Below are 23,980 nucleotides of genomic sequence, written 5' to 3'. Positions count from 1 at the left end.
TCATGCAAGTAGCAACCGAGATTCCGGTCCCTGCTCCGTTCACAGACGGTTTGCGGACTGCTCCCTCAGAAGAACCTTGGGACTTCTCACTTGGTCTGAACCCTACCAGTCTGAAGCGTCAAGCCAACAAAGACACTTCCATGACTCTCGAACATTCTGGAGAGCAACAGCCACCCTTTGTTGATTTGGCTTGGGCATGCAACAAAGAAGCATCCAACGACTTCCGATCCGACTTCTTCACCAAGCCCACACTACCGATGCTCGAAGCCATCATCAACACATCTCTCGGCGATGGAGACATGGACGAGGACAAAACCACGAATTCCTTCCAAGACTACGTCGCCAGCCTCGTAGGCCATGAGGCCGCTCTCCTAGTCGTCTCCGGCACAATGGGCAACCAAGTCGCCCTCCGCTCTGCCCTAGGCGCCCCACCGCACTCGATCCTCGCCGACCACCGGGGCCACATCATCATCCTCGAAGGCGGCGGCGCCTCGAGCCTCTTCGGCGCAATGATCAAACAAGTCGTCCCATCAAACGGCCACCACCTCACCCTCGCCGACATCCAGAAACACGCCACCACCACCACAACCGTATACGACTGCCCGACCCGCATCATCAGCCTGGAAAACACCCTCTGGGGCACCGTCATGCCCCTGGCGGAAATCCGTGCTATTTCCCATTGGGCTCGCGCTCAAAACCCGCCTATCCACATGCATCTCGACGGGGCCCGCCTGTGGGAAGCAGTGGCGGCTGGGGCTTGCACCTTGCGCGACATGGGCGAGTGCTTCGACAGCATCCAGATGTGTTTTACCAAGGGTCTTGGGGCTCCCATTGGCAGCATCGTGACGGGCACTCTGCCGTTCATCCAGCGAGCAAAGTGGAGTCGCAAGCTGCTGGGCGGGAGTACGCGGTCGTCTGGTGTCATTGCTGCCCCGGCTCGTGTAGCTATCGATCAGGTTTTCCTTGCAGGGAAACTAAAAGCTGCGCAGGATAAGGCGGCCAGAGCGTCGCGACTGTGGGAGCAGTTGGGTGGGAAGCTGGCGTTGCCGACGGAGACGAATATCATTTGGGTTGATCTTGAGGCGTCGGGGTTGGTGCCTGAGGTTTTTTATGGGATGGCGGCCAAGTTTGATGTTAAGATTGGGGCGCCGATTTTTGGGCGGATTGTGTTTCATTATCAGATTAGTGAGGCGGCGTTTTCAAGGCTTTGTGAGTTTTTTAGGGCGGTGTTTAGGGACAGTGGGAAGTTGTGAAGTAGTTTGTCATGTTTTAGATTGGCTTTTTTTTGAATCTATTGTTTTTTTTTTGCATATTCGTAACTGAAACAGTGGTTTTTTTCAAACAATTGATTGCAGGAGGCGTGAACGTACACATTGTACACTTGCTAGCATTAGAGTTTACTCATGATGAGCAATACAATAAGAGACGTGCATATTGGAAAACTAATTAGTCGCTTTTTTTTCATGATTGAATTTGCAAACGCCTTTCCAATGTAGATGCTTTGCCATGTGATTGGAACAAAATGGACGAATTGGCAATCAAGCCATGGAGCCTCTCATCACCACCTGCTTGGTCAATGCCAAGACCGATCGAGATGGTGATAGAGTACTGTGTATACAATCCCTGTTCGGAAGTCCGATGACCGTTCCGAGATCTCACCTTGCAGCCGAAACAGTCGTGGGAGCAACGGATGCAAGATCGGATAACGTGCGTGAAATCCTTTTGTGGATCCGCCGACTCCGGGTCAGCACCATCATAGGTGAGGATGGCAGAAACATCGACGATGAGAAACCGACTGAGGTTGTGCCAGCTGCCTCTCAACAGAAAATGCTTTGTTTAAATAATGAATGAAACGTGCATAATGTCTGGGTTTGAACTGTGGAAACAAGGCACTCATCACCGTTTCGTCTTCCGAACATTGCTTCAATCTACTTTGAAATTTTCAAATATCACCGCCAAAATGATCGACATGAACGTCCGAACGCTGGACTTCACCAAGTTCACCGGGACTGATCAAGAGCGCAAGGAATTCTGTCAGGGATTCCTAGATGGTATTACTGACATTGGCTTTGTCAAGCTGATCAACCATGGCTTGGACGACAAGACCAACTCTGAACTGTTCCAACAGGTAGTCTCGACAATATACCCTTTTCACTTGGTTTCGAGTATCACTGACGATACATAGAGCCGCAATCTGTTCACACTTCCCCGGGAAAGCAAAGAAGAGTTTGCCAACGTTATTGGTCCCAAGCCGCAACGCGGATGGAGCTGCATCGGCGCTGAGACCACTGCGACGTTGAACACGCCAGGAGTGATCAACATGGTCAGGGTCAACAACGAGGGTCTAAAGGACCTGAAGGTAAGCACTCTCATTGCTGATGATGTTGAACACGTACTAAGCGACTGTGCAGGAGCATTTCGACATGGGACCCGTCGATGACCCCGAGTTTCCAAACGTATATCCATCCGAGGAAAAAGCCCCCGGCTTCAAGGACTGGATGGAGCAATACTTCATCAAAAGCCAGCACCTCTCCCTGCAGCTAATGGAAGCTCTGGAGATCGCGTTGGATCTACCTAAGAGCGCTCTCGTCAATCGATGCGAGGGCCACGCGAGCGAGATCAGAATGATCTACTACCCAGAAACCAACGTGAAGGAGCTCGCGGATGGGAAATCAAAGCGCATCTGGCCACACACTGATTTTGGTATCCTAACTCTGTTGGCGCAGGGTAGCACGGGCGGTCTCCAGATCGAGGACAAGAACAATCCTGGGGGGTATGTATCTGTGCCCCTTGTCGAAAAGACGGAGCTACTCATCAATGTTGGGGACACACTTGAGCGATGGAGCAACGGAAGGATCCCCGCTGGGCTGCATCAAGTTGCGGCTTCGGGTGAGACGGAAGACGGGACGTTGCCGGAGCGGTACTCGGTGGCATTCTTCCTGAAGGCCAATCGCAAGACGTCTGCTGGGCCTATTCCTATTTTTGTGCCAAAGGGCACCACGTCCAAGTATGAGGAGATGACTGCGCTTGAGTACCACCGACGCCGTACTGCAATCATGTACTAGTCATTTTTGAATTTTGTATGTAGTTCTGGAGAATCGACGTCTTGTTCTGGGAGATGGCCATCCTGTTGTGCATCTGCCTGGTGCTCTTTCTTGCCATGCATTGCTGATGTGTCTCTAAACTGTGACGTCTTTTTTTCAGAGTGACGTTCAGGTTAAAATTAGTGGTCAGGATAAATACGAAAGGAAGATGGTGGTGCGTATGCCGAATAGCTACGTAATTAGTTGACGAGGATGCCCGATGTTTATACAAGCACGATGCGGGCGTACAACCCAGTCAGATGCCCTGTAAAGCGGTTCCTCATTTGGTCGAATCTAGACTGGATCTAGATGAGGCACTCGTTCGCCGTCTCCAGGAGATATGCAACCACTCAGGCCAGCTATGCAGCCTCTTCCGAGGCGAGATATAGAGCCGCTTGTAAGGCGACCAGCGATCAAATGGTATTCATCTCTGGGCAATGGTTTCAGTTGGAAGCGAGCCAGATATGCACAAATGTACGAACTTGCCAATGCCAATTCATCTTTGTTCGCCTAGTATGCAGCGCCAATGCGGGATTGCGGCACTGTGGTAGATGTTGGAGCACACGAGGTGCCTGCACTGTCCGTTTCGGTGCGTAGACTTGTGTAACAGTCCAGAGATTGGTGGGCATGGAGGCTCCATACTAGGGTGGCCATGTAATTGTGTCTTGTTAGCGTTAGGAGGGATGCATTGTGATGGTGAAGGTAAGCAAGGGGCTCGCAGCCAAGCAGCAACATCATCGATCGGAGACAGACAAATCCTCCTCCTCGGACATCCGAACAGGGATCAGACGGTGGCTGCCAAACACGTCGAATGGTGAAACCAACACCTTCCACATCGGGGAATATCTCAACTCGTGGGAGCGCAGTCAGCCCATGGCTTTCCGCTGGATGCGTGACGTCAACATGACGGCCAAGCAGCCACCGCGTCGCGTTTGCAGCCCCCAACATAGCGTTTGTTCCAACAACCTTCATTCGCCAACGGCTCTAAAGTACATACACGCCCTTAGCAGCCATGCTCTCGTCGCCTGCTTCACGGCCATCGCCATTTCCCTCGCAAACCACTCGTTGACATGGCTCCAGCAGCCGTCGAGCTCGACACCCTCGACTCTAGCCGCCATTCACAGGATGCGGCCAACACAGAGTCTGACCCTCGGGCTACCCACGACGAAAGCACGCTTCCGCCAGTCGACAGCGGAAAGGCAGCCTGGCTGTTCCTAGCTGCTTGTTGGGCTGTCGAGGCTTTTGTATTTGGTAAGTATCTATCCGTATGCTTTCATGCGTTCCCCAAGCTTATACAGTCATTGGTAGGATTCGGCTTCTCCTTTGGCGTATTCCAGGATTTCTATACCACCCATGAGCCATTTGCAGGTTCAGGTGACATTGCAGTCATTGGTACCACTACTCTGGTAAGCGAGCTTCCACGCATCCATCTTCTGCTATGGAAAACTCAGCAATATCACAGGGAACCCTCTACATGGGAACACCTTTTGTTCTCATGCTTTGCCGCCTGTTGCCCCGCTGGGCCCGCTGGTTTACGCTTCTGGGTCTCTTCACCTCTACTTTATCCATGGCAATGAGTTCCTTTTGCACGACGGTTCCTCAACTCATTGGAACTCAGGGCCTCATGTTTGGAATCGGCGGCTGCTTCGCTTACTGTCCTTGCGTCGTCTATATCGACGAGTGGTTCGCCAAACGCAAAGGCATGGCTTACGGCGTCATGTGGAGCGCCGCAGGCACTGGAGGTGTTGTGCTTCCCCTGGTTCTCCAAGTACTTCTCAACAACCTCGGATTCGAGACGGCTACGAGAATCTGGGCTGGTATCTTCTTTGTTGCCACACTGCCCTTGTCCTTCTTCATCAGGCCCAGGCTACCAAATTCGGCAACCACACATATATCACCATTCAATGTGCGCCACCTCATGTCAAAGTTATTTGCCCTTCATCAACTATTCAACTTCATACAAGCCACTGGCTATTTCCTACCTGGTATCTACCTCCCCACTTATGCCCGCAGAATCTTTGGTGCATCCGACTTTCTATCAACATTGACCATCATGCTGGTCAACATATCTGCCACAATCGGTTGCGTCATCATGGGTTGGATGACGGATAAACTCAGAGTTACGACGTGCATTGTCATCTCTGCTCTGGGCACCACAATGTCCGTCCTTGTTATTTGGGGACTCGCCACATCTTTACCCGTTCTTTACGTGTTCTGCATCTTCTACGGCCTGTTCGCGGGAAGCTGGACTTCTGTCTATCCAGGAATCATGAGAGATGTTGCCAAGAAGGGCGAGAGTGCAGGCCACAGCTCGGCCGACCCAGTAGTGGTCATGGGCTACTTGTTGCTCGCCAGAGGTATCGGAAATATCATCTCTGGACCCTTGAGCGAAGCGCTTGTAGAGGGCGAGCCTTGGCGAGGACAGGCTTCAGCAGGCTACGGAAGTGGATATGGAGCACTTCTCGTCTACTCTGGCGTGACTGCCCTTTTTAGTGGGACTAACTTTGTACTCGACTACCTTGGTTGGCTATAAGTATGTTGATGTTAGATCAAGTTTACTGCATCCGCAATCGTGGGGAGTAACAGAGGTAATACCATCGAGAACCATCAGGAATGAGCATTCAACTTGCACGTTCTCCCTATGATGTAATATAATAATTCGCCATCTTGGCAACTTTACGCTGCAGTTGAACGCATCATGTGATCGGCAGCCCATGTATCCTTTGTTTCAGTCTCATTATCTTATTCGACAAAATCCGAATGTCAACGAGGCGGAATTCCACCGCGCCTCTCCTTCCGCGGCCACAAAACCCTGACCTCTATTGCCCAAAGAGATTTGAGCGACATGAAAATCCTCTGAATAAGCCTCTTTGGCTACGCGTTCAACTGGTCGGGATTGGATCTCAGTGCGCGGCTGACAGATCTCGGCTTCGTCTTCGTCAGAACCCCACTATACCACACCTACACCGACAATTTTCAGGGAAGTGATAGTACCCAACAGCATGCTGTCTGGAGCTCGAAACTGCCGTCGGAATGCAGCATATGCATATTAGCCACTGCATGGCTTGCAGTGGTGTGGGCGGGTAAGTCTTTAGGTTCCGTTTTCGGGCCCCGGGATCCACTTCCCTCGGCAACCGCATGGATCGACAAGGGTGGGTATGTCCGCCCCGGACTAGCCACTGATACCTACAGACACGTGCGTCCGCGGCTCTGGTTAAACGTTGGTACATGCACACATCTAGAGACTGATTATGAAGATATCGTGAACAAGATTTGCTCAGGGATGGCGTGGGAACTCTGATGTTTAACCTTCTATGAGCATTTTCCGAATCAACGACACTGTCAGATTCGTCTTTCATCCTTTGCGTGGCAATAAGACTGCCTAGGCTCTTGAATCTTAAACGGATCTGACTGTGCCGTCCCCATAGGTAGGATCAGATAGGCCACCAGCGGCTGACGCCTGACCAGATGCACATGAGAGATGCCGGTGAATGATCCTTTTAAATCCCTCTCATAATGGCCTCAAAGCTCGTCATTGTGACATATTGACGTATATTGCCAGTTGGTAGTTATGGCAATCGAGATTGGCATGCAGGTAATACGTTGCTATGTCCAGGAGACAATATAGGCGGGTTTTGGCAAAGCTGGGGGGCGGGTGGCCACGTAAGACCTTCTCTTCGCTCAGTCTGCCTGTTCTTTAATAAACTTTCATGCCGGTTTTTGTGATACTTTGCAAAACGGTGACTCAAACAAGCCGTCACACAACGCTCGGAACAATTCTAGGATCTTCAATATGCAAGACCAGGACCAGTATGTGGATGTCGACAACGAACTACGCTTGAAGGAGATTAGTCGACGATCAGCATGCGATCGATGTAGAAGGATGAAGACACGCTGCGATCGGGGCAGCAACTGGGATCTTGTTCAACTACAACAGTGTCGTCGATGCTGGCAAGCACGAGTGAAGTGCATCACGACCATGGAGGGTCAGCAACATCTAAACAGACCGTCAGATGAGCCAACTCACAGGCACTGGAAACAATTCAGGACCCCTTCTTATTCATCGAGCAGCAGCTATCAAGTTTCTGAAGCTGTTCAAGATGCAGCCGGGCAGCATTCAAATCCATCAGCCGAACAGAGTCGAGGGCAATTTACCGCCGATGTTCCCCCATCATATCCCACGGCAGCAGACACAAGATCCGACTATGACATATGGTCAACATATGATATCGATCACTCATGGCGAGATTTAGGCGATGGTCTAGATCAAGAAGGAAACTCGACACATACAAGGCTTGCCGCTATCTCGCCTACAAACAAGGCATTGCAAAACCCAACTCCATCAATCGACATGATCGACTCATCCACAAATGTGCAAAACCTTCTTACTGCTTCCCAATTCAACCATACATCACAAGAGTGTCGTGATCTATTCCTTCACGACTCGTCTATCTCTCTAGAGTCCGAATCTCTTGACAAAACCATCATGAGCGAACTGATGAAGTTCAACAACAGAGTGTCGCTCGACCTTCAAGACAGCACAGAAGCTTCTCAACACGCCACCAACAGCAAAAGCGTATTGGTCAAAACGTTTCAACACTCAATCGTATTCACAGAACTGCTGTCACGCATCCGGCAAGTAGGAGATATTTCAGACGGCAGTTCCTCTGGTTCCGAGAGCGCCGATTTGCGCTACGGATGCAGTGCATCCGAGCCCTACAACAAAGTAGACACCGACCTGGCCCTCCAACTCCTATCCTGCAACATGAACGTAAACAACATGTACAAGCGCCTCTACATGGAGCTCCGGACGCGCAACTGGGAAATCGGAAATGCACACGTTCTTCCGACCCTATCGCTCGAGGGTCTGCAGAGCCTCGACGTCGTGATGCGCAATCAGGTTCTGTTGCACGTTTGTCTGCTGAACTTTGCAAAGATACAGAGCGAGTTTGAGGTGATTAGGAGTAGGGGTTACCTGACGCCTACGGCGGAGAAGACGTTTCAGATTGTGATTGGGGCGAGTAGGAAGAGGGCTTTGAGCGATGGGTTGGGGATAGAGCAGAGTCTAGAGAACTTTAGGCAGATGCTTGTTGATGGAGGGGTTTTGTCGCTTTGAGAATGGCACCTTTTGGTATGTAAGGTATTGCTTGCAATACACCGCATGAGTTATACTGATGGGATTGGCTGGGTCAATCGAATTCTTGACGTTATTCAACATTTCATTTTGCGATAAAATCCATTCCTCCTGAGCCCTAAGAATTACGTAGTCCAACATTACTAGGACAGTAAAATGAATAGTTTAGGAACTTTCAAGCTTCTCCATTCGCAAAGAACCGTAGTAACACGTAAATATGCTGCTTAGTAATTTCTTACTTAGCACTAGCATCTGGCCTTAGGTGAAGAGCCGCATGCTTTTAGTCTTGACACACGTCGCTTCAGGGCATGGCTGCTGCCGAACACTTACCCAAACGCCAATGTCCTGATTACTTCTTCCCCCACTCTAGAATCAGAGCTGTATCAAACAGAACCAGATTTCTGTCTCGCACCGACACGCTAGTCTACCAGACATCAAAAAGCACTATGTCTGTAAACATACCACAAATGGACTGGTACCCGCCCAAGTGGAACGCAGCTGATATTCCTCCTCATCTGCTCATGTCTGGGCCGCCCCCAGAAACGCCATCATCTTCAGATCCAGAGCCAAACGAAATCTTTGACAGATTAAAATGGTCTGTTCTAGATCACCCATCACACGGACAAGTCTGCGTACACGATGATAAAGGAGCATTGCAATGGCGTTGACTTTTCGATAAAGCCAACAAATCCCTATGTGACGCCGCAGCAACAAATCCGCCATAGTCTCGCTTGCAGATATGAATCAAACCACTGCATAGCTGGCCGCACTGGCACGATTCAGAAACACAGCATCTACGACCAGCCCCCTTACTTATTGAAAACACAAACGACGAACACATTTCTGTTGAAAAGCTTGTTCATGCTGTTTACAACTATGCAATTCCCTTGCGTCAAATGCTCATCCGATGCGCGGATATAAGAGATCCGTTGGAACAAGACCACGCAAAGTTTTATTTTGATGGGATCTCTGGAGGGTCTGGAGGTGGAGATGGATGGGCAACAGGGTTTTGCGGTCAATGTTATTGAGGATTCGGTCGGTGACGGTGAGGGATGTAAATGGCTTTGGCAAAGATATAGAGACAATAGTGAGGAGTCTGTTTATGCAGAAATGAATGCGGTGGCTAGAAGGTAACGTTATGCTACTTCAGCAGGCGACCGGTATGTAAATCTGCATTTCTGTGTCCACATGGACTAAGTATATCCCCAAAGCCCCACAGGGTAGTTTTTACGCCAACACTTGTTGTGCAGGTACGCGAGAGCTAGCAGGTGTTTTACTTTAGTACTCTGCAGTCACTTAGAGTTAGGAATTCATTTACTGCCTCCTTGTCTTCCGTCTTCAACTACTCTTTTCAGATCATCGAAAGTTGAATACTACTATGTCTTAATTGTAATTCAAGGGTGCCATGCGACATGTGTAGGGATCTGGTTATGGTGCACCCCTTGCCTGAACTTGGTCGTGCCAGTGCTCAGGGTATGACCCAGATGTGCGACTGCAGATCATGTTGTACCGCGATAAAGTGTCACAGAGATCTTGCACCACGCACAAGTCCGATGTATCAGATGAAAGAAGCCCAAAAAATCCCTGTTTGCCTATTTTCAACCCTGGTTATCAAACGCACTTGATTCACGTGGCCACTGTAGCCCGTGTTAGCAGGACACTAGAAATACGTAGGACGTAGGGAGTAAGATTCAGCTCTCTTTCTCACTGAAATAAACCACTCTTTGCTAACCATGGATCCAAAATAACCACAACATGTGTCAGCAGACTTCCGCCAAGCTCCTCTCTTGACTAGTCCTCCTCCCGTAGTCCTTGGCGCATCCTGCTGCCATCGAAAGTGCAACCACAGCTTCCTCCGGAGGAATGCAATTGTCTCGGCAACCCCGACATCTGCCGGTCAGCCGGGGCACAGTTACACGACATAGTTTTGTGCTGTGTGTCAATGCGGAGGCTCTTCTAAGCGGAGCGTGCTACGCGCGGAAAAGGTGGGACGGGCATCATGTATTGTGGCGGGGAACTGAAAACGTGGGAGTTGATTGGCTGACGTTGTATACGGGTGTTTGTTGCGGATGAGTAGATGGATGGTAACACAGAGGATCATAGCACTTGAGGAAAGGGGTGTTAGCAATGCGGATAGAAGGCATGCAATGCATGTTTCTCGGGGCTGATGCGTGGTGGGCTGGAACGGTATCAGATCTTCATGAACAACTCGCCCTTCATTCAGCTGACATTTTAGTATTTTCCAAGGCTTTTACTGGGTGCGAAGTGGTAGTATGGAAATAATTTGCAGTGTAGGTGGAACGGCCCATAAAGTTGTGACTGGGAGAGTTGTTATCAGAGATCTAATTCGCAGTTCTGTAGATTCGAAAATTGGCACACGCATACTAGTAACCCCAGCTATCGAAGCAGCAAGAAGTAGAAATAGCAATGCCTAATCTAACCCTCCTAATTGTAACCGCACATGTTGCTAGTCCGCAATTACATGCAACCCCATGCTTCTCTATATCTCTCATGATTTCCCTTATTCATCCAAGTGACAGAAATACCTCCCTCGTCTTCTCATACCTCGGCGTCCCCAGTTCTGTAAACAATTTCTTACCCAGAGACTAGATTTCTTTTCAGAAATTTTGTATCTCAGGCGACCAAGACGTTTAAAGTTTCACAGAGTATTATAAACATGACATTACACACACGTTCCTAGAGAAACTCCGCACCCCCTGCATGGCGCATACCACAGCAAGGGGTGAAGCAGTTAAGAAAGTGAAACTCATCGTTAGCATCACTGGAAGCTGACATTACCACCTTCGAAGATGGGGTTCATGGCTTCCCTCAATCACTCTCCCCATCTATTCATACCCCTCGCTCTTCGCATTATGACTTGGCTTAGTCCCGAGCTTCATAACGGGGCTATTAATAAAATTATCCAACCCGTCATGCGTAAAAAAGCTCTGCGCCTTGGAAATCTGCACCTCGTTTGCGCCCCGCTTCCATATATTCTCATCATATGCTGTAATGGCATCTTGTGGTGTCGCGCTACCAGACTGAACGCTCTTGATAGCTTCAACGAGACAGTGGGCAGAGTAAAAAGCATTGTTGGCGCCTTGGCCACGGTGGAATGTCATGGCGTGTGCTGCGTCACCGCATAGAGTTACTCGCCCGCCTTGGTTGTTCCAGGGGGCTGTTTTCCAGATTTTGAGCTGATCTCGTAGTACATTGGTGTCGTCGGGTATCCACTCGATAGCGCTCTTGTATGGTTCCGCCCAGCCGTCTCTTTTGATATGCGCTTTCAGTCTTTGCAGTCGATCGTCTTCGTTGTCGTGGTCTTCAACGTATTTGAGCGGCCAGGTGGAGAGAATCTGGAATGTCCAGGTACTGGCGTCTTTTTCGTCCGGCATATCGAGCACGTTGGCGCGAATGTAATGACCAGCTGGGTGTATGGCAATATCCACAAGAGGATGGAGACGCTCTTTGATAAAATGCGCTTGCTCAGCTGTGTAGGAAGCATTGAAGTTCATCAGTGCAAACGGGAGCGTCTCCATGTTTCCCTCTTTGGGAAGCAGACAACGGCGGACTTTGGACATGGCACCATCGATGCCAACGAGCAAGTCGCCTTCGTCCGTTGATCCGTCTTCAAAGTAGACTTTCACACCCCCTTGATCTTTCAAGTCATAATGACAAAAACTTTTCCCATACTGGACATCGAGCCGTTCCGCCAATAAAACGCGCAGCTTCCGGATGTTGATCTCTCTCGCTTTGGGAATCGGGAACGCAAACGCTTCTTCCCGGGTCTGGCCGTTGTAAATCACAATGCGATCTTCTCCTATCGCTGCGCAGTCCACGTATGGATCCACTTGACACGAGTTGATCTGCGCGCTAAGGTCATCGGGTATGAGGTCGAATAGATATGGTCGTGCCCAGCCAAGGGTAAATGCCCAATGACGGTGTCGGTAAACATCTGCGCCCTTGTCGTATATGGTGAATGGCACCCGGGCTTTTTTCAGACCATGTGCAAGTGCACATCCGGCCGGTCCTTGAACCATGTAAGCAGAGATTGGGCGGTAAGATCATAGTGGTCCTGTACCTGCTCCGATGATGATCACTTTCATCGCTGAGTCGATGCTACCCATTGCACCCGGTATCAAGCGGCGCACAGGGACTTACTCGTGTACACTGGGAGGCTGCACTTGAGAATGCAGTATGACAGGATGAGGGGTGCTATTTTGAAAACTTGTTACCACAAAGCTATGCGGCATGAAACATCCGCGTAGCTATGGTTTCTTATACATAGCGGAGCATGGCGTTGGAGCCGGACCCCTAGTATGCTAGTGCTTGTTTATGTTGATGCAACGGAGCGGGAGCGGCGTTCGAGGGGCGCCAATGGACCGGTTCTCCTCTTCTCCATTGCCGCATGCCGAACATAGCACCATCGGAGAATATTAGTATCTGAATGCTATACTTGCGGATATTTGGTACAGGGCTGAGTTTGTTTTAGAATGGTAGCACGTTTTGACTCCCGTCACTTTGAACTATTTTTGTACGAGTCGAAAAACAATTTCGATTTAACCAAGACAAGGAAAAAAAAAGCCAGCAGGCTATTCATCCCATGTCCTCGTCAATATTCATGCTCACAGCATGGCATACACCGGCTCTAACAATTTCTCGCACAATTTCAACCTCATCCTCGTTTCTCGGTGCGTACACCATGATCCAGCTCGGCGGCGCTATCCATGTCACAGGGAAACGCTGGCCCCAGCCTCGTTTCATGACCAGCTTTGCATCTCGAGGACTAACATAAACGTGTAGCGAGTTTTCTGCAGGGTGGACATGGGCGATTTCATAGAAGATCTTGTGTGCGACAGGATTGATGGTCTTGACACCTTCTTTTACGTAAATAGCAGCACCAGTACCACCCTCCGTTTTGCTTGGTCGGGTCTCAACGTATTCATTGTAGGGAGCAGTACTGGCAAATTCTTGCATCAGATTATGAAGTGCAGCGGATGCGCCTGCTGTGATGTTCTCGGAGACTTGGCGCTGAGGAAGCGTCCAGCGCGTAAGTCCCGGCCGGGGCCCTGATCTGTTTGGGACCTTTTCCAGATTGATGTATGATTCTCCCGAATCAGGAATTGGCGATGGATCCAAAAGATTCTGCCGCGAATAGAGCAGATAGAGTCCCCATCGCCGGATCTTGAGATAGCCTGGCAGTGTTGGTGGCGTGCCACCGGTGCCTGTCAACTGTCAGTTGCCAGCTTTTGCGTGGAACGAGATGCCGTCACCGAGACTCTTCCAGCTCTTGAAGTCGTACCAAAAGGCCAATCCGGCTGCTGTGATGCCAGCAAGAAGATATCGAGCCGCCATGATCAGGACGAGTAAACAAGCGTGCCGTGGGGTAAGCTGAATGCTATCTGCGGGCGCAAAGGGCGTAACGCCTGTATAATGGCTTTGGCGGCTGGCATAGCAATCCCTCCCGATCAGGGAGGTGACCCGGTTGAAGGATTCTTGGAAGCTTGAGGTGTGGAAGAGAGTGGGGGAACGCAGCGCCGGAAGCCTAACGGGAGGGCTAATGCGGGTAGACGTCGGGTCCCCTCAGATGGAATCCAATGGCCCGTTGCTGGTCCCCACTCGCAACACCTCCCGCACGTCATCAGCCAGCATGCCACGATACACACGCGATTATTGCACGTTTTGAAGAAGGGGAAAAACCCCCTGTGGCCATGCTGGATCATCACGTTGTTGCGCCAGTGTTGCACTCCAACATTGACGCCACAAAATTGCAAAAGAACATCTTCACGCTCGAGATCAGCATCTGCCGTTTCAAACGTTTCTATTTCCACCTCAGCCATGAAACACTTGCCAAAAGGCGCCTTAAGTTGAAGGCCATCCGCAGTCTGTGACGGGCCAACCGCACCGAAAAGAAGTGCTGGATAAACACATGGTACTTTGCCAACGCTGCAGCGCCGACAAGCATCGACTGCCCCCGGTCACTGAGCCGCATTCACCTGTCCAATCGAAATTCCAACCACCAACGATACCTCCCAAGTCTCCGCAGCGCCAGAGAATCCGGGAACGCAGTCAAGAACTGCAGAGGCCAGAGTTTCGCCTGAATCCCACTCCGCTGCGAGCACATTCATCCCCACCTCCGCAAACACCCCTTCCGCAAGTACCCTCAATCCCGGCCCACCACCGAAAATTGTCGTATCAGTTTCTACCTTCTGTAGAATTGTATCGGCCACGAGATAAACCCCGAGAACTGAGCGTACCGCGAGGACGGCCATCATCCCGATTCCGAACAGTCTCGCAAGCAGCATCAACCTCCACCACATCAATAGCATCCTCGTCCTCTTCAGTCTACTCGACGCAATCCTCGCTCTCCCAGATAAAACCCCCGTCAGAAAAACCCGCCCAGTCCAACCGCTCAACCATAATGTCGATCCCACCCGCCCTCCAACAGCAACTGCGCCTCCTGATCCGCGCAAACCACATCCTCCACCACCACGGCCTCGTCGACGCCTTCGGCCACATCTCAGTCCGCCACCCCCTAAACAAAGACCAATACATCCTCGCCGCCTACGACCCCGGCGCCCCCGCCCTGGTAAAAAACGTCAGCGACTTCAATTCCTACTGGGTCCGCGACTCGTCCCCCGTCGACAAAGACGCGCCCCAAGGCTACAGCGAGCGCTTCATCCACGGCGAGATACTCCGCAAGTTCCCCAAAGCCAATTGCGTCGTGCACTCGCATTCCGAAGACGTAATCCCTTTTACCATTGCCCACGGCGCTGCGCATCCGCACCCCGTGCGTCCCGTGTTCCACATGGCTGGGTTCCTCGGCCAAAGCGGAGCTTCGGTATTCAGCATGGACCGAGTGTACGGTACCTTGCGGATACGGGCGGAGCGCGACTTGCTGATTAAGAATGCCGAGTTGGGAGAAGCCCTGGCCGCGCAGCTGCGCATGGAGAGTCCCGTCGTGCTGCAGCACAAACACGGCTTTACCACGTTTGGCACCACCATCGAAGAAGCCGTCTATCGTGCCATTTATACCCAGAAGAACTGTGTCTTGCTGCAGCGCGCCATTGCCATTGCCGGCGGCGATCCCGACGCCGTGCAGTATCTGTCGCACGACGAAATCAAGGATTGTGCCGTCATGAATACAAAGACGCTGGATAAGTCGTTTCGCCTGTGGCTGCGTGAAGTCCAGGTCAATCAGCTGTATCAGAATGATGAAGGGGAGCCAGAGAAAGGAAAAGTGGCAGGCATGAAGATGTAGAAGTAAGCTGATAAAACAATGTATTTACATTTTAATGTTGTTAGTCGTCATTTTTTTGTCCTTTTCTTTTTTTTTCCCTTAAAATAATGATATGTGCATGATGACTATTGCTTAAATTCAATGCCGGGGGATATCACTGGCACTCGCTGATGGGTCCAAAGTACCACAAGTGCGCGTTGACGTCAAATCCCAAGTCTCCCTCGTTTCCGGCCAGATTCAATAAGCCAGTGAGCACGTTAATGTCTCCAGTGCCAGGCTGCACGCCGTTTCCAGTGGTAATGTAGTACTCGGGCGAGACGTTGAGGTAGCCCAGGGCCGCAGGAGGGAGCTTGGGTACAGGGTCAGACTTGTGGGTAACACGGTAGTTTGCGCCCATGTTCGTCTGGCTGAGATAACTGCTAATACCCTCGAGACCGATCTTGGGAGCACCATAGGTGTAAAGGTCGACGGCAATGCCTTGGGAGCGGAGCACTCCAGCGCCCAGGTCGGCTAGCGCACCACCTAGCGAGTGGCCGGTTGCAACCACTTTGAAGGTTGGGTATTGCTGCATTGCCTCTTGGATGGCAGCAACTACAGTGGTCTGTGCCTCCAGCCAGCTCTGCCAGAAGCCAATGGACGCTTCGCATGTAGGGCAGATGGTGGTATTCATGACAGGGAATACGGCGTCGGTGAGAAAGTTTTGCACACTTCTTGATCCTCGGAAGGACAGAACAATGAGATTGTTGGTCGTGTCAGTTGCAACAAAGCCGGTAACATCCGTCTCGGGGCTGTTCTCGAACTCGGTGACGGTGTTGGTGTTTGCTGCCTCGACGAGAGGGCAGTTACCCTGAGGACAGACAACCTTGGTGTCTGAGCTGTTGTTGTTTATGGTGCAGTATGCGGCAGCTGAGTACTGGGAGAAGAATTGGAGCTGACTCAGGACGTCTGCCGATACGGCTGGGGAGAGTCAGCTGAAGTCTCAGTCACTGTGCATCAGAATATACATACCTCTCTTCTCAATCTCAACTGGTGCAGCAGTAACGGAGTAAACCGCACTGAGCAGGAGGGTAGCGATTCCGAGCATTGTAAAAAGACTATGAATGCTTTTACGTGATCTTGTTGCAAAGATGATCAATTGGCCGGACAGCAGCAACACAATGTAACTTGAGCGGATCAAGAGGACTGGGACGAGGAGAAAACTGTGCGCAGCGCCTGGATTATTCAAACAGTGAGAATACATGCATTCTATATACGAAATCTCGAGTCCCTTAGACCCAATTCTGCTAAGTGGTACTGACGGCAAGTGGATAGCCGTGATGGTGTACGACCCCGGTCAGTGATCGGCATCTGTCAAGACCACACCACGCGAGCTGGGGTCGAGTAGCGCCTGTCAGGGATACAGGCAGGCAGACTTTACTAAGATTAGACGTTTCGCCGTTGCTGGCTAGCCGCTGGAGAACCTCGTGCCAGGTACGCCAGGGGCCACCATGTTAGTGCCATACTCAGCCTGGTGACCGTCTTTGTACCAAAACGGAAGGCCATGTATGCAAGCTCAAGTTCTGGGTAGAACGCTGGTAAGATTCGGGTTTCGAGGCCATACCTAATCTCCACACAGTGACCTGGCCACGCCATCGAGCCTAGAGTCAGTGACATGTCTCGACACATCACTGGTGGTTTTTTTTCCTGCGCGAATATTGTCTGCATAATACAGCACGCCGAACGCATGAACGGATATAAGCATTGTGTAGCTCTCGGCGTGAACGACAGTTTTGGGCTACTATCTGTTTCTAAGAAATCCAAGTGTCCAATAAGTCAACAGGTCAAGAATCAGCATTCGTGGACAAAAGCTCGACCTAGTCCGTACCCAGGTTTGCGAGTTCGCAGGGTGAAGAGTCCGGACGAATTGTTCTTTTCTGAAACGCAGAGCAAAGAAAAAAAAACCCCTCTTGATAAAGTGTTATAGCAGGATAAGGCTAGGCTCTGCATCGCATGGTGTTTCACACTCAGTTTACTGTGTATGCACGAAAACATTGTGGCGGTGTAAAAAGGCCATCTGTATCGGGGGCCACAAGAAGTTCGCTTGTATTTTCCCATTTCCCCAAACACATGGACGATGCGGGGTAATTAGTGGTGACATAGCGCGCGTACGTAGATAATAACCAAAAGTCTCAACACCACCGCAATCAAAACAGTCCGAAGCGTGCACTAATAGGCACAAGAGGTTACCGGATTGGTGTAGGCTGAAATAGACGACGTTCGGTATCACTTCTTGTTGTGGTTAGTGTTTCGGGACTTTCGCGGGGTATCCAGCGACGCCTGACAAACTGTGGCTCATGCATCCACAAACAGGAACATGCCACATTGTTCCAATAAGGCGTAAGGTACCCGGAGTCAGCTGTCAACGGACATGTACAACAAAGCGGAAACAGTTGGTAACTATCTTGGTAGTAGCGATTTCAATTCATGTATTTACTGCCGCCATAGATCGAAGCTAGTCGCTAAAGGTACCATTCTCCGTTCTCCTCGAGTCGTGAAGTGTGGGGGAAAACGGTCAACGTGGAAAAAGAAAACCTGAATACTCGTGCAAATTACCGTAGGGTGGAGACGGCAAGTCGTCGGCGAAAAACAAAACCACCGCTCTGTGGTGCCTGAGCGTCGCGAATGTGGCCTCGGTTGCTTGCATGCGGCCCTTTGTGCCGTTGGATGCGCGGACTTACTGCGGAGGTACGAAGGGGTTCACGAGCATTTCGCTGAATCTGGAATTCCGTTTAGTATGACAGTTCTCAAGTCAGCGCGTTAATACCCACTTCTCAAGTTTTTCTTTGCCTCGCACCTCCTCAACCAACAATGGCATCTTGACCACGTTGAACTCATCATACAGTTCTTCGATCTGGTCAAGGTACTTCTTTTGCATTTTCCGCCGCGCGTTGCATTGCTCGCAGGGGTTGCTTTGCTTGGGGAACAGCAGCTGGTTGACGACAATCGAGTGTGTATCGATCTCGTAGCTGTTGAGTTCTTGAATCATGCGCTCCGTCTCGTACAGACTAAGGAACTCGGGAATGCAGACACAGACAAATGTTGTAAGGTCGGCGTCCTTGAATTGGCCGTTGACCTCGCCTATCGTCTCACGCAACGCCTCCATTTTCTGAATCAACTCGTCCATGTTCTGTCCGTTTGGTAGTCTACCAGACGAGCCGAGGAAGGAGTTCAGCATGGGCCCAAACTGGCGGGAGAGCTGGGAGACCTTGGAAAGGGCCTTCTCCATGACAGTGGGGAACTGGAGGAAGCGGAGCGTGTGTCCGGTAGGTGCCGTGTCGAAAATGATGACTTCGTACGACATGGACTTGACCTGCTTCAACACTTCGGCAAACGACATGGCTTCGTCTACACCAGGTATCTGTCCGTAGCAATCAGTATCCCTATCTCGCTTTACTTGGCCGCGGCTTGAGGGCTTGGTACGGTGCACATACGCTGAATGCTAAGTCCTGCATCATACTGCCCATTCCGCCTAGGCCAGCCATAGGATCCTGACCCTCTTCTGCTCCACTTGCCAACAGATCCTGTATACTGCCGTTGGGATCAATCTCCATGGCGCTGAGGTTATCGAAGCCATTGATGAGTCGCGCGTCCTTGCCAAACTTTTGGTTGAAGGCATCCGATAGATTGTGGGCGGGGTCGGTGGAAATGAGGAGGACTGATCTGCGGTGCTTTGCGAGTTGGATGGCGAGTGAACACGATGTCGTCGTCTTTCCTACACCACCTTTTCCACCAACGAATATCCACCGAAGTGTCTTCTGGTCGAGGATAGATTGGAGTGTCGGCGCCATGTCGGCATCAACGAGGGCGGTCGAGGCCATGGTCGCGATACAAGTCGAGCGGGCGCGCTGAGATATGGGATCGAGGGGTGTGGATGGCGTCGAGGTGTGGCGTGAAGTGGAGTGAAGTGGGTGGAGGGGGAGTCTGCTGTGAAGGCGGTCGATGCCACTGAGCAAAAGACCGGGATACAACAGAACGTTCTCGAAGCACTGCACAACGCACGTAGTACTTACACGGACTACCAGCAGCAGCAGCAGCAGCAGCGGCAAAGCAGTGCAAATGTCGACGTCGTTGTTGGTTTATGCTCAAAAGCTCAAAAGCCAAAAAGCCAAGAGAGCCAAGTCACCGTGACAAGGTGCGTCACCCCGCAGCCACCGCCGCCCTCGTGCGCTTCGCTACGCTCTCCGACGCGCCAATCACGTATCCCTTCACGTCAAGACCTTGTCCTTGCAAACCTCTTAATATACTCTCGATACTATTACACATGCAGAATGCCAAGTGCACAACACCGGACATCGCCTTGCAACATCTAGTAAACTCAACATGCCATCCTCCTGCTGGCCATGCCTAGTATGGTGAAGAAAAATAAAAAAAACATCCGCTGTAATCCGGCTGCACATGCGCCAAAAACACCATATCATGCCTGCTTCCCATATCGAGCCCTTGTGATGCTCTATTTCTTCTTGCCCTTGCCTTTGCCCTTTCCTTTGGTTGATGATCCCTTGGTTGATGATCCCTTGGTTGATGATCCCTTGGTTGATGATCCCTTGGTCGCCGATCCATTCGTCGCTACACTGCTTGCTCGAGACGGCGTTGCCGAGGCGGGAGAAGCCTTGCTCTTTACAGTGTCCAGTTGCTTATTCTGTTCCATGTTAGCAGTGCTATTGGGGCAAGCAGACGGCCCGTCGTCTCAACGTACCTTGACGCCGTTCTTGGTCTTCTTCTTTGGTTGCTCTTCCTCCTCTTCCTCCGTCTCCTCCTCCTCGTATCCCCGCTTGCCATTCTTGTTCTTGGCATCCCCGTCACCGAGCTCGCGCACAATGGCTGAGATGAGCGTAGTACAACGACGACCAATCTCCTGTGGCGTACGGCTCAGGAAGAACCAATCGAAGCGGAACAATGGCGACTCCCGAATCTCGTCGCGGATCTTCTCGTAGATAAAGTCGCCCTCAACACCATGCTTGTGCAGCATAACTACAAGGAACTTGTCTTCATCTTCCGTGTACACCTTCTTGTTCGTTGTCGATACCGTGTACTTGATCTGCATCTGCTGGAGGGGCATGCGGTACATACCAACCTTCTTTGCGATCAACCGCTTCTTCTCCTCTGATTGTCGTACGCGTTGCTCGCCCTCCTCAATTACACCCAAATGCTTCTGCCAGTTGTCTAGCGTCTTGTACTTTTTCCAGAACACCTTGGCGTATGCTTCAATTTCCTCAGCAGTCTTGCCGTCAACTTCTTCCGAGATGCCCTCGTAATTCTGACGGCCATACTTGGCACTACCGTTGAGGAATTGCTGGAAGTCACGCTTATTCCACTCGGGGAAGCCCTTTTCAATCAGTCGCTCTTTCTCCGCCTTTTCCTCTTCTGTCAATGGCTCGGCGTTGTCAATCTCTTGTTGTGCAAGCTGTTGGTCAGCCTCACGAGCCTCGAGGTCCTCGTCGGAACCCTCAGGAAGAGGCGCTTTGAGATTGTTCTCCTTCCGATACCATGCTGTTTCCTTGTCTTGGAGTTCCGCGAGGCGGTCTGGGAAGAACTGGTAATCGTGAATGACAATCTGCTTTGGTGCACGAGGTATCCTGGGTTGCTTGTTCTCTGTTCGGCCGCCAGTGACAAGAGCTTTTCGATAGTATGAATCGATACCGTAGTTTTGTTCCTTGCGCTCACGCTTTGATGGATTGATCCAGGAGATTCCAATTTCCTTCTTGCGGGGCTGGAATGTCTCGCCATTCCATTCGTAGGTTGAGTCGGATGTGAATTTTTGAAGGTCATCAAGACCAAGGGCCTCGTACCTCTTGTTAAGCTTCTCAGTCATCTCCTCACCACGGCGCATGACGGCGTCGAATTCATCATCTCCGAGTTCGCCGCTAGCAGCCGATCCAACAGGACCCTTGCTCTGGAACACTGCCTCTGCGCCGTGCTGGATCATGGTCAAGAGCTCGTCTTTGGAGGCTGCATTCTTCACAGGCTGTTGGGTGCGACCCTGCTGGATGACTAGTTGATCCAGACGGAGTTTTTGTGCCGCGCGCTCGAGCACCTTTTCTTCAATGGCCATCTCGGTGACGAATCGGAACACATATACCTGCTTGGTCTGGCCGATACGATGAGCGCGGTCCATGGCTTGAAGATCGGCCTGTGGGTTCCAGTCACTATCAAAGAGAACGACGATGTCGGCAGTAGTCAAGTTGATACCCAAGCCACCAGCACGCGTGGTCAGGAGGAAGAGGAACTTGTCCGAGCCTTCCTTGTTGTAGTCGTCAATCGCTTGGATACGGTCCTCGTGTGCGGTTGAACCGTCGATACGGCAGTACTTGTAATCGCGCATGACGGAGTAATCTTCCATGATATCCAACACACGACTCATCTGAGAGAAGATGAGTACACGACTGCCTTGGGCCTTCATGCGCTTTAAGAGCTTGTCGAGCATCACCATCTTGGCTGAGTTGGTAACCAAATGCTCGTCGGTAGTATATGGAGGACCGGGCTCGGCGCCTTCGAAGAGGTAAGGGTGGTTGCAGCACTTTCGCAGCTGCATGACAATGTTGAGAAGGCGGGTCTTGGACTCCTTGTTTCCAGCGCCGCCATTGACTGCATCAATGTCCTTTTCAAGAATCTTCTTGTACCACTGGACTTGCATGTCCGACATGCCTACGTAGAGATTGATTTCCTTTTTGGGCAGCAGTGACTTTTCGACATCGGCCTTGACACGGCGGAGCAAAAAGGGGCGAAGAACCTTGTGTAGCTGTTGGACGACTGCATCGGAGTCCTCATTCTGCTGTGAAAACCAGTCGTCAAAGGCAGCTGAGTCACCAAACACATCTGGGAGAAGGAAGTTGAGCAAAGCCCAAAGTTCGTGGAGGTTGTTCTGAAGAGGGGTACCGGTAATAAGCAGCCGGCTTCGCGAGTTGAACATGCGAACCATCTGTGCCAGTGACGACTCCTCATTCTTGATACGATGCGCCTCATCAATAATGATGTACTCCCATGCAAACTTTTTCAAGTGTGACTTCTCGCGCAAGATCATTTCGTAGGATGTGATACACACGTCAAAGCCATCAGGGACAAGGCGGTCCTTGATGAGTTCGGCACGGTCATCCTTGCTACCCTGTAGCACCAAGACATTGATTTCGGGGCACCATTTGGCAAACTCGCGCTTCCAGTTGTCCAGGGTCGATTTGGGCACTGCGACCAGGTGGGGTCCAGTAATGCCGGCGATATAGCGGAGGTAGCCGACGAAGGAAATGGTCTGCAATGTCTTTCCCAAACCCATCTCATCAGCCAGGATACCCGAAATACCATTTTCGTGCAACGAAATCAGCCAGTTCAGACCAGCGATCTGGTAGTCGCGCATTGTGCCGCCCTGAATGTAGCCTGGTGACTCACGGAAAACCGTCTCGTTGTGACCGCCATGCTTTTCCTCGCGCACCAGCTCGGCGTCTTCCTCTTGCTCAGTCTTGCGCCGACGCTCGGCGGCAGCGCCGCCTTTGCGAATCTTGTTGGCCTTTGACTTGCTGCTCTCTTCGGCGTCCTGACGGTCGATCTCGGCGAGAATCTCCTTGATGCGCGGGTTGGGGTTGGTATCGATGAAGTGGCGGAACAGGTCAGTGAGACCAAGGAGGTATCGAAAGCGGCGAATGGTGTCGTCTTCCTACAATAATTTTCCCGAGTCAGTCAAGGCCCCTTTGGGACGCGATTGGCCGTTTGATGCTGCGTACCATTGATGCCCTCAGGCCCTCAGCCTTCTTGCCGTACATGGACTTGCGCATGTTCATCTCTTCGGCGCGTCGCTTTCTGCCATCAGGGGGCGCGCTGTCGCCTGCGACACTGTTTCCCCTTGTGTTTGTGTCGGAGTCCTATAGGGTTGTCAGTTTGTGGACAAAACTCAGACGGTGCGGCAGGCAATTGGTGCGTACTGTGTAGTCTGGGGTATCTAGATTGTACTGCCATGACAACGTCAGCGAATGTTCAACATGCAACGAGGTCACCTTTTACGGCGCAGGAAGGCGCCAGGCCAGGTAGCGCTTACTCCGAACTTCTTGAAGCCGCTCATCTTGTCTTCCTGCTGGTCTTGCATGTCGACATCGGAATGCGCCGACACGTCTTCAGAAGATGGCTCTTCGGCCTTTGCAGCGCTCTTCCGCGGCATATTGCCTGTTTGGGCTGTTCGCCGCGTCGATTTAAAGCCGTCTTGCTGTCGCTGTCGTTCAGTATCTGTGGTGCGGTGTATGGCGACTGAGCGGGGTCGTGGGGGGATGCAAGGGACGCGTTGAGAGCGTGTTGGTGCGGAGAGGTGAATGCGCAGTATACAGCCAGAGCCATGGGAGAATAATGTCGATGGTCCTTGGCGCGTCTGGACATGTGGCGCTAGTACGCTTGCGGCAATACCCACTACCCCAGCCAGGTACCACTGACGCCAATTGCCTCCCATTCGCCTACCGCCCTTACTCCTACGCGCCTCAAGGACCCGCGTACGATATTCATCAATCT

General features: G+C 51.3%; 10 protein-coding genes across 10 annotated transcripts; 6 read left to right on the top strand and 4 right to left on the bottom strand.

Annotated features, from left to right (window-relative positions):
* Window positions 1-2: 2 nt before the first annotated feature.
* On the top strand, window positions 3-1,253 carry PSV08DRAFT_174684 (pyridoxal phosphate-dependent transferase; the record flags this gene model as incomplete). The annotated part of the gene is made up of 1 exon (XM_014221137.2): window positions 3-1,253. The coding sequence occupies one exon, from the start codon at window positions 3-5 to the stop codon at window positions 1,251-1,253; it is 1,251 nt and encodes a 416-aa protein (XP_014076612.2).
* Window positions 1,254-1,960: 707 nt separating this feature from the next.
* PSV08DRAFT_385538 (uncharacterized protein) lies at window positions 1,961-3,065 on the top strand (the record flags this gene model as incomplete). Its single annotated transcript, XM_014221136.2, has 3 exons — window positions 1,961-2,128; window positions 2,186-2,359; window positions 2,412-3,065. The coding sequence occupies 3 exons, from the start codon at window positions 1,961-1,963 to the stop codon at window positions 3,063-3,065; spliced, it is 996 nt and encodes a 331-aa protein (XP_014076611.2).
* Window positions 3,066-4,090: 1,025 nt separating this feature from the next.
* Window positions 4,091-5,725, top strand: PSV08DRAFT_28297 (major facilitator superfamily domain-containing protein). The gene is made up of 3 exons (XM_014221135.2): window positions 4,091-4,334; window positions 4,392-4,489; window positions 4,546-5,725. The coding sequence occupies exons 1-3, from the start codon at window positions 4,154-4,156 to the stop codon at window positions 5,614-5,616; spliced, it is 1,350 nt and encodes a 449-aa protein (XP_014076610.1). The 5' UTR covers window positions 4,091-4,153; the 3' UTR covers window positions 5,617-5,725.
* Window positions 5,726-6,876: 1,151 nt separating this feature from the next.
* Window positions 6,877-8,199, top strand: PSV08DRAFT_244405 (uncharacterized protein; the record flags this gene model as incomplete). Its single annotated transcript, XM_014221134.1, has 1 exon — window positions 6,877-8,199. One exon carries the CDS (start codon window positions 6,877-6,879, stop codon window positions 8,197-8,199), a length of 1,323 nt encoding a protein of 440 aa, XP_014076609.1.
* Window positions 8,200-8,663: 464 nt separating this feature from the next.
* On the top strand, window positions 8,664-8,885 carry PSV08DRAFT_348177 (uncharacterized protein; the record flags this gene model as incomplete). Its single annotated transcript, XM_014221133.2, has 1 exon — window positions 8,664-8,885. One exon carries the CDS (start codon window positions 8,664-8,666, stop codon window positions 8,883-8,885), a length of 222 nt encoding a protein of 73 aa, XP_014076608.2.
* A 1,735-nt stretch (window positions 8,886-10,620) lies between these two features.
* Window positions 10,621-12,463, bottom strand: PSV08DRAFT_359604 (uncharacterized protein). Its single transcript, XM_014221132.1, has 2 exons — window positions 12,299-12,463; window positions 10,621-12,247 (listed from the first exon to the last, which is right to left on the bottom strand). Exons 1-2 carry the CDS (start codon window positions 12,342-12,344, stop codon window positions 11,064-11,066), a joined length of 1,230 nt encoding a protein of 409 aa, XP_014076607.1. The 5' UTR covers window positions 12,345-12,463; the 3' UTR covers window positions 10,621-11,063.
* A 288-nt stretch (window positions 12,464-12,751) lies between these two features.
* On the bottom strand, window positions 12,752-13,687 carry PSV08DRAFT_272022 (uncharacterized protein). Its single transcript, XM_066092520.1, has 2 exons — window positions 13,491-13,687; window positions 12,752-13,442 (listed from the first exon to the last, which is right to left on the bottom strand). Exons 1-2 carry the CDS (start codon window positions 13,570-13,572, stop codon window positions 12,814-12,816), a joined length of 711 nt encoding a protein of 236 aa, XP_065949511.1. The 5' UTR covers window positions 13,573-13,687; the 3' UTR covers window positions 12,752-12,813.
* A 265-nt stretch (window positions 13,688-13,952) lies between these two features.
* On the top strand, window positions 13,953-15,527 carry PSV08DRAFT_272011 (class II aldolase and Adducin N-terminal domain-containing protein). The gene has a single exon (XM_014221130.2). The coding sequence runs from the start codon at window positions 14,147-14,149 to the stop codon at window positions 15,476-15,478; it is 1,332 nt and encodes a 443-aa protein (XP_014076605.2). The 5' UTR covers window positions 13,953-14,146; the 3' UTR covers window positions 15,479-15,527.
* An 84-nt stretch (window positions 15,528-15,611) lies between these two features.
* On the bottom strand, window positions 15,612-16,541 carry PSV08DRAFT_348173 (Alpha/Beta hydrolase protein; the record flags this gene model as incomplete). Its single annotated transcript, XM_014221129.1, has 2 exons — window positions 15,612-16,414; window positions 16,466-16,541. The coding sequence occupies 2 exons, from the start codon at window positions 16,539-16,541 to the stop codon at window positions 15,612-15,614; spliced, it is 879 nt and encodes a 292-aa protein (XP_014076604.1).
* Window positions 16,542-17,794: 1,253 nt separating this feature from the next.
* Window positions 17,795-23,639, bottom strand: PSV08DRAFT_407720 (chromatin remodelling complex atpase chain isw1; the record flags this gene model as incomplete). Its single annotated transcript, XM_066093782.1, has 12 exons — window positions 17,795-18,213; window positions 18,265-18,854; window positions 18,928-19,420; window positions 19,907-19,973; window positions 20,069-20,135; window positions 20,193-22,499; window positions 22,539-22,593; window positions 22,630-22,646; window positions 22,677-22,853; window positions 22,884-23,141; window positions 23,209-23,346; window positions 23,520-23,639. The coding sequence occupies 12 exons, from the start codon at window positions 23,637-23,639 to the stop codon at window positions 18,171-18,173; spliced, it is 4,332 nt and encodes a 1,443-aa protein (XP_065949510.1). The 3' UTR covers window positions 17,795-18,170.
* Between the last annotated feature and the right edge of the window lie 341 nt (window positions 23,640-23,980).

This window comes from Bipolaris maydis (genome assembly GCF_028858645.1).
Source record: "Bipolaris maydis strain C4 unplaced genomic scaffold PSV08scaffold_3, whole genome shotgun sequence".
Classification (NCBI taxonomy): domain Eukaryota; kingdom Fungi; phylum Ascomycota; class Dothideomycetes; order Pleosporales; family Pleosporaceae; genus Bipolaris; species Bipolaris maydis.
The sequence above is the reverse complement of the archived record's forward strand: the minus strand, read 5'-3'. Positions and strand labels throughout refer to the sequence as shown.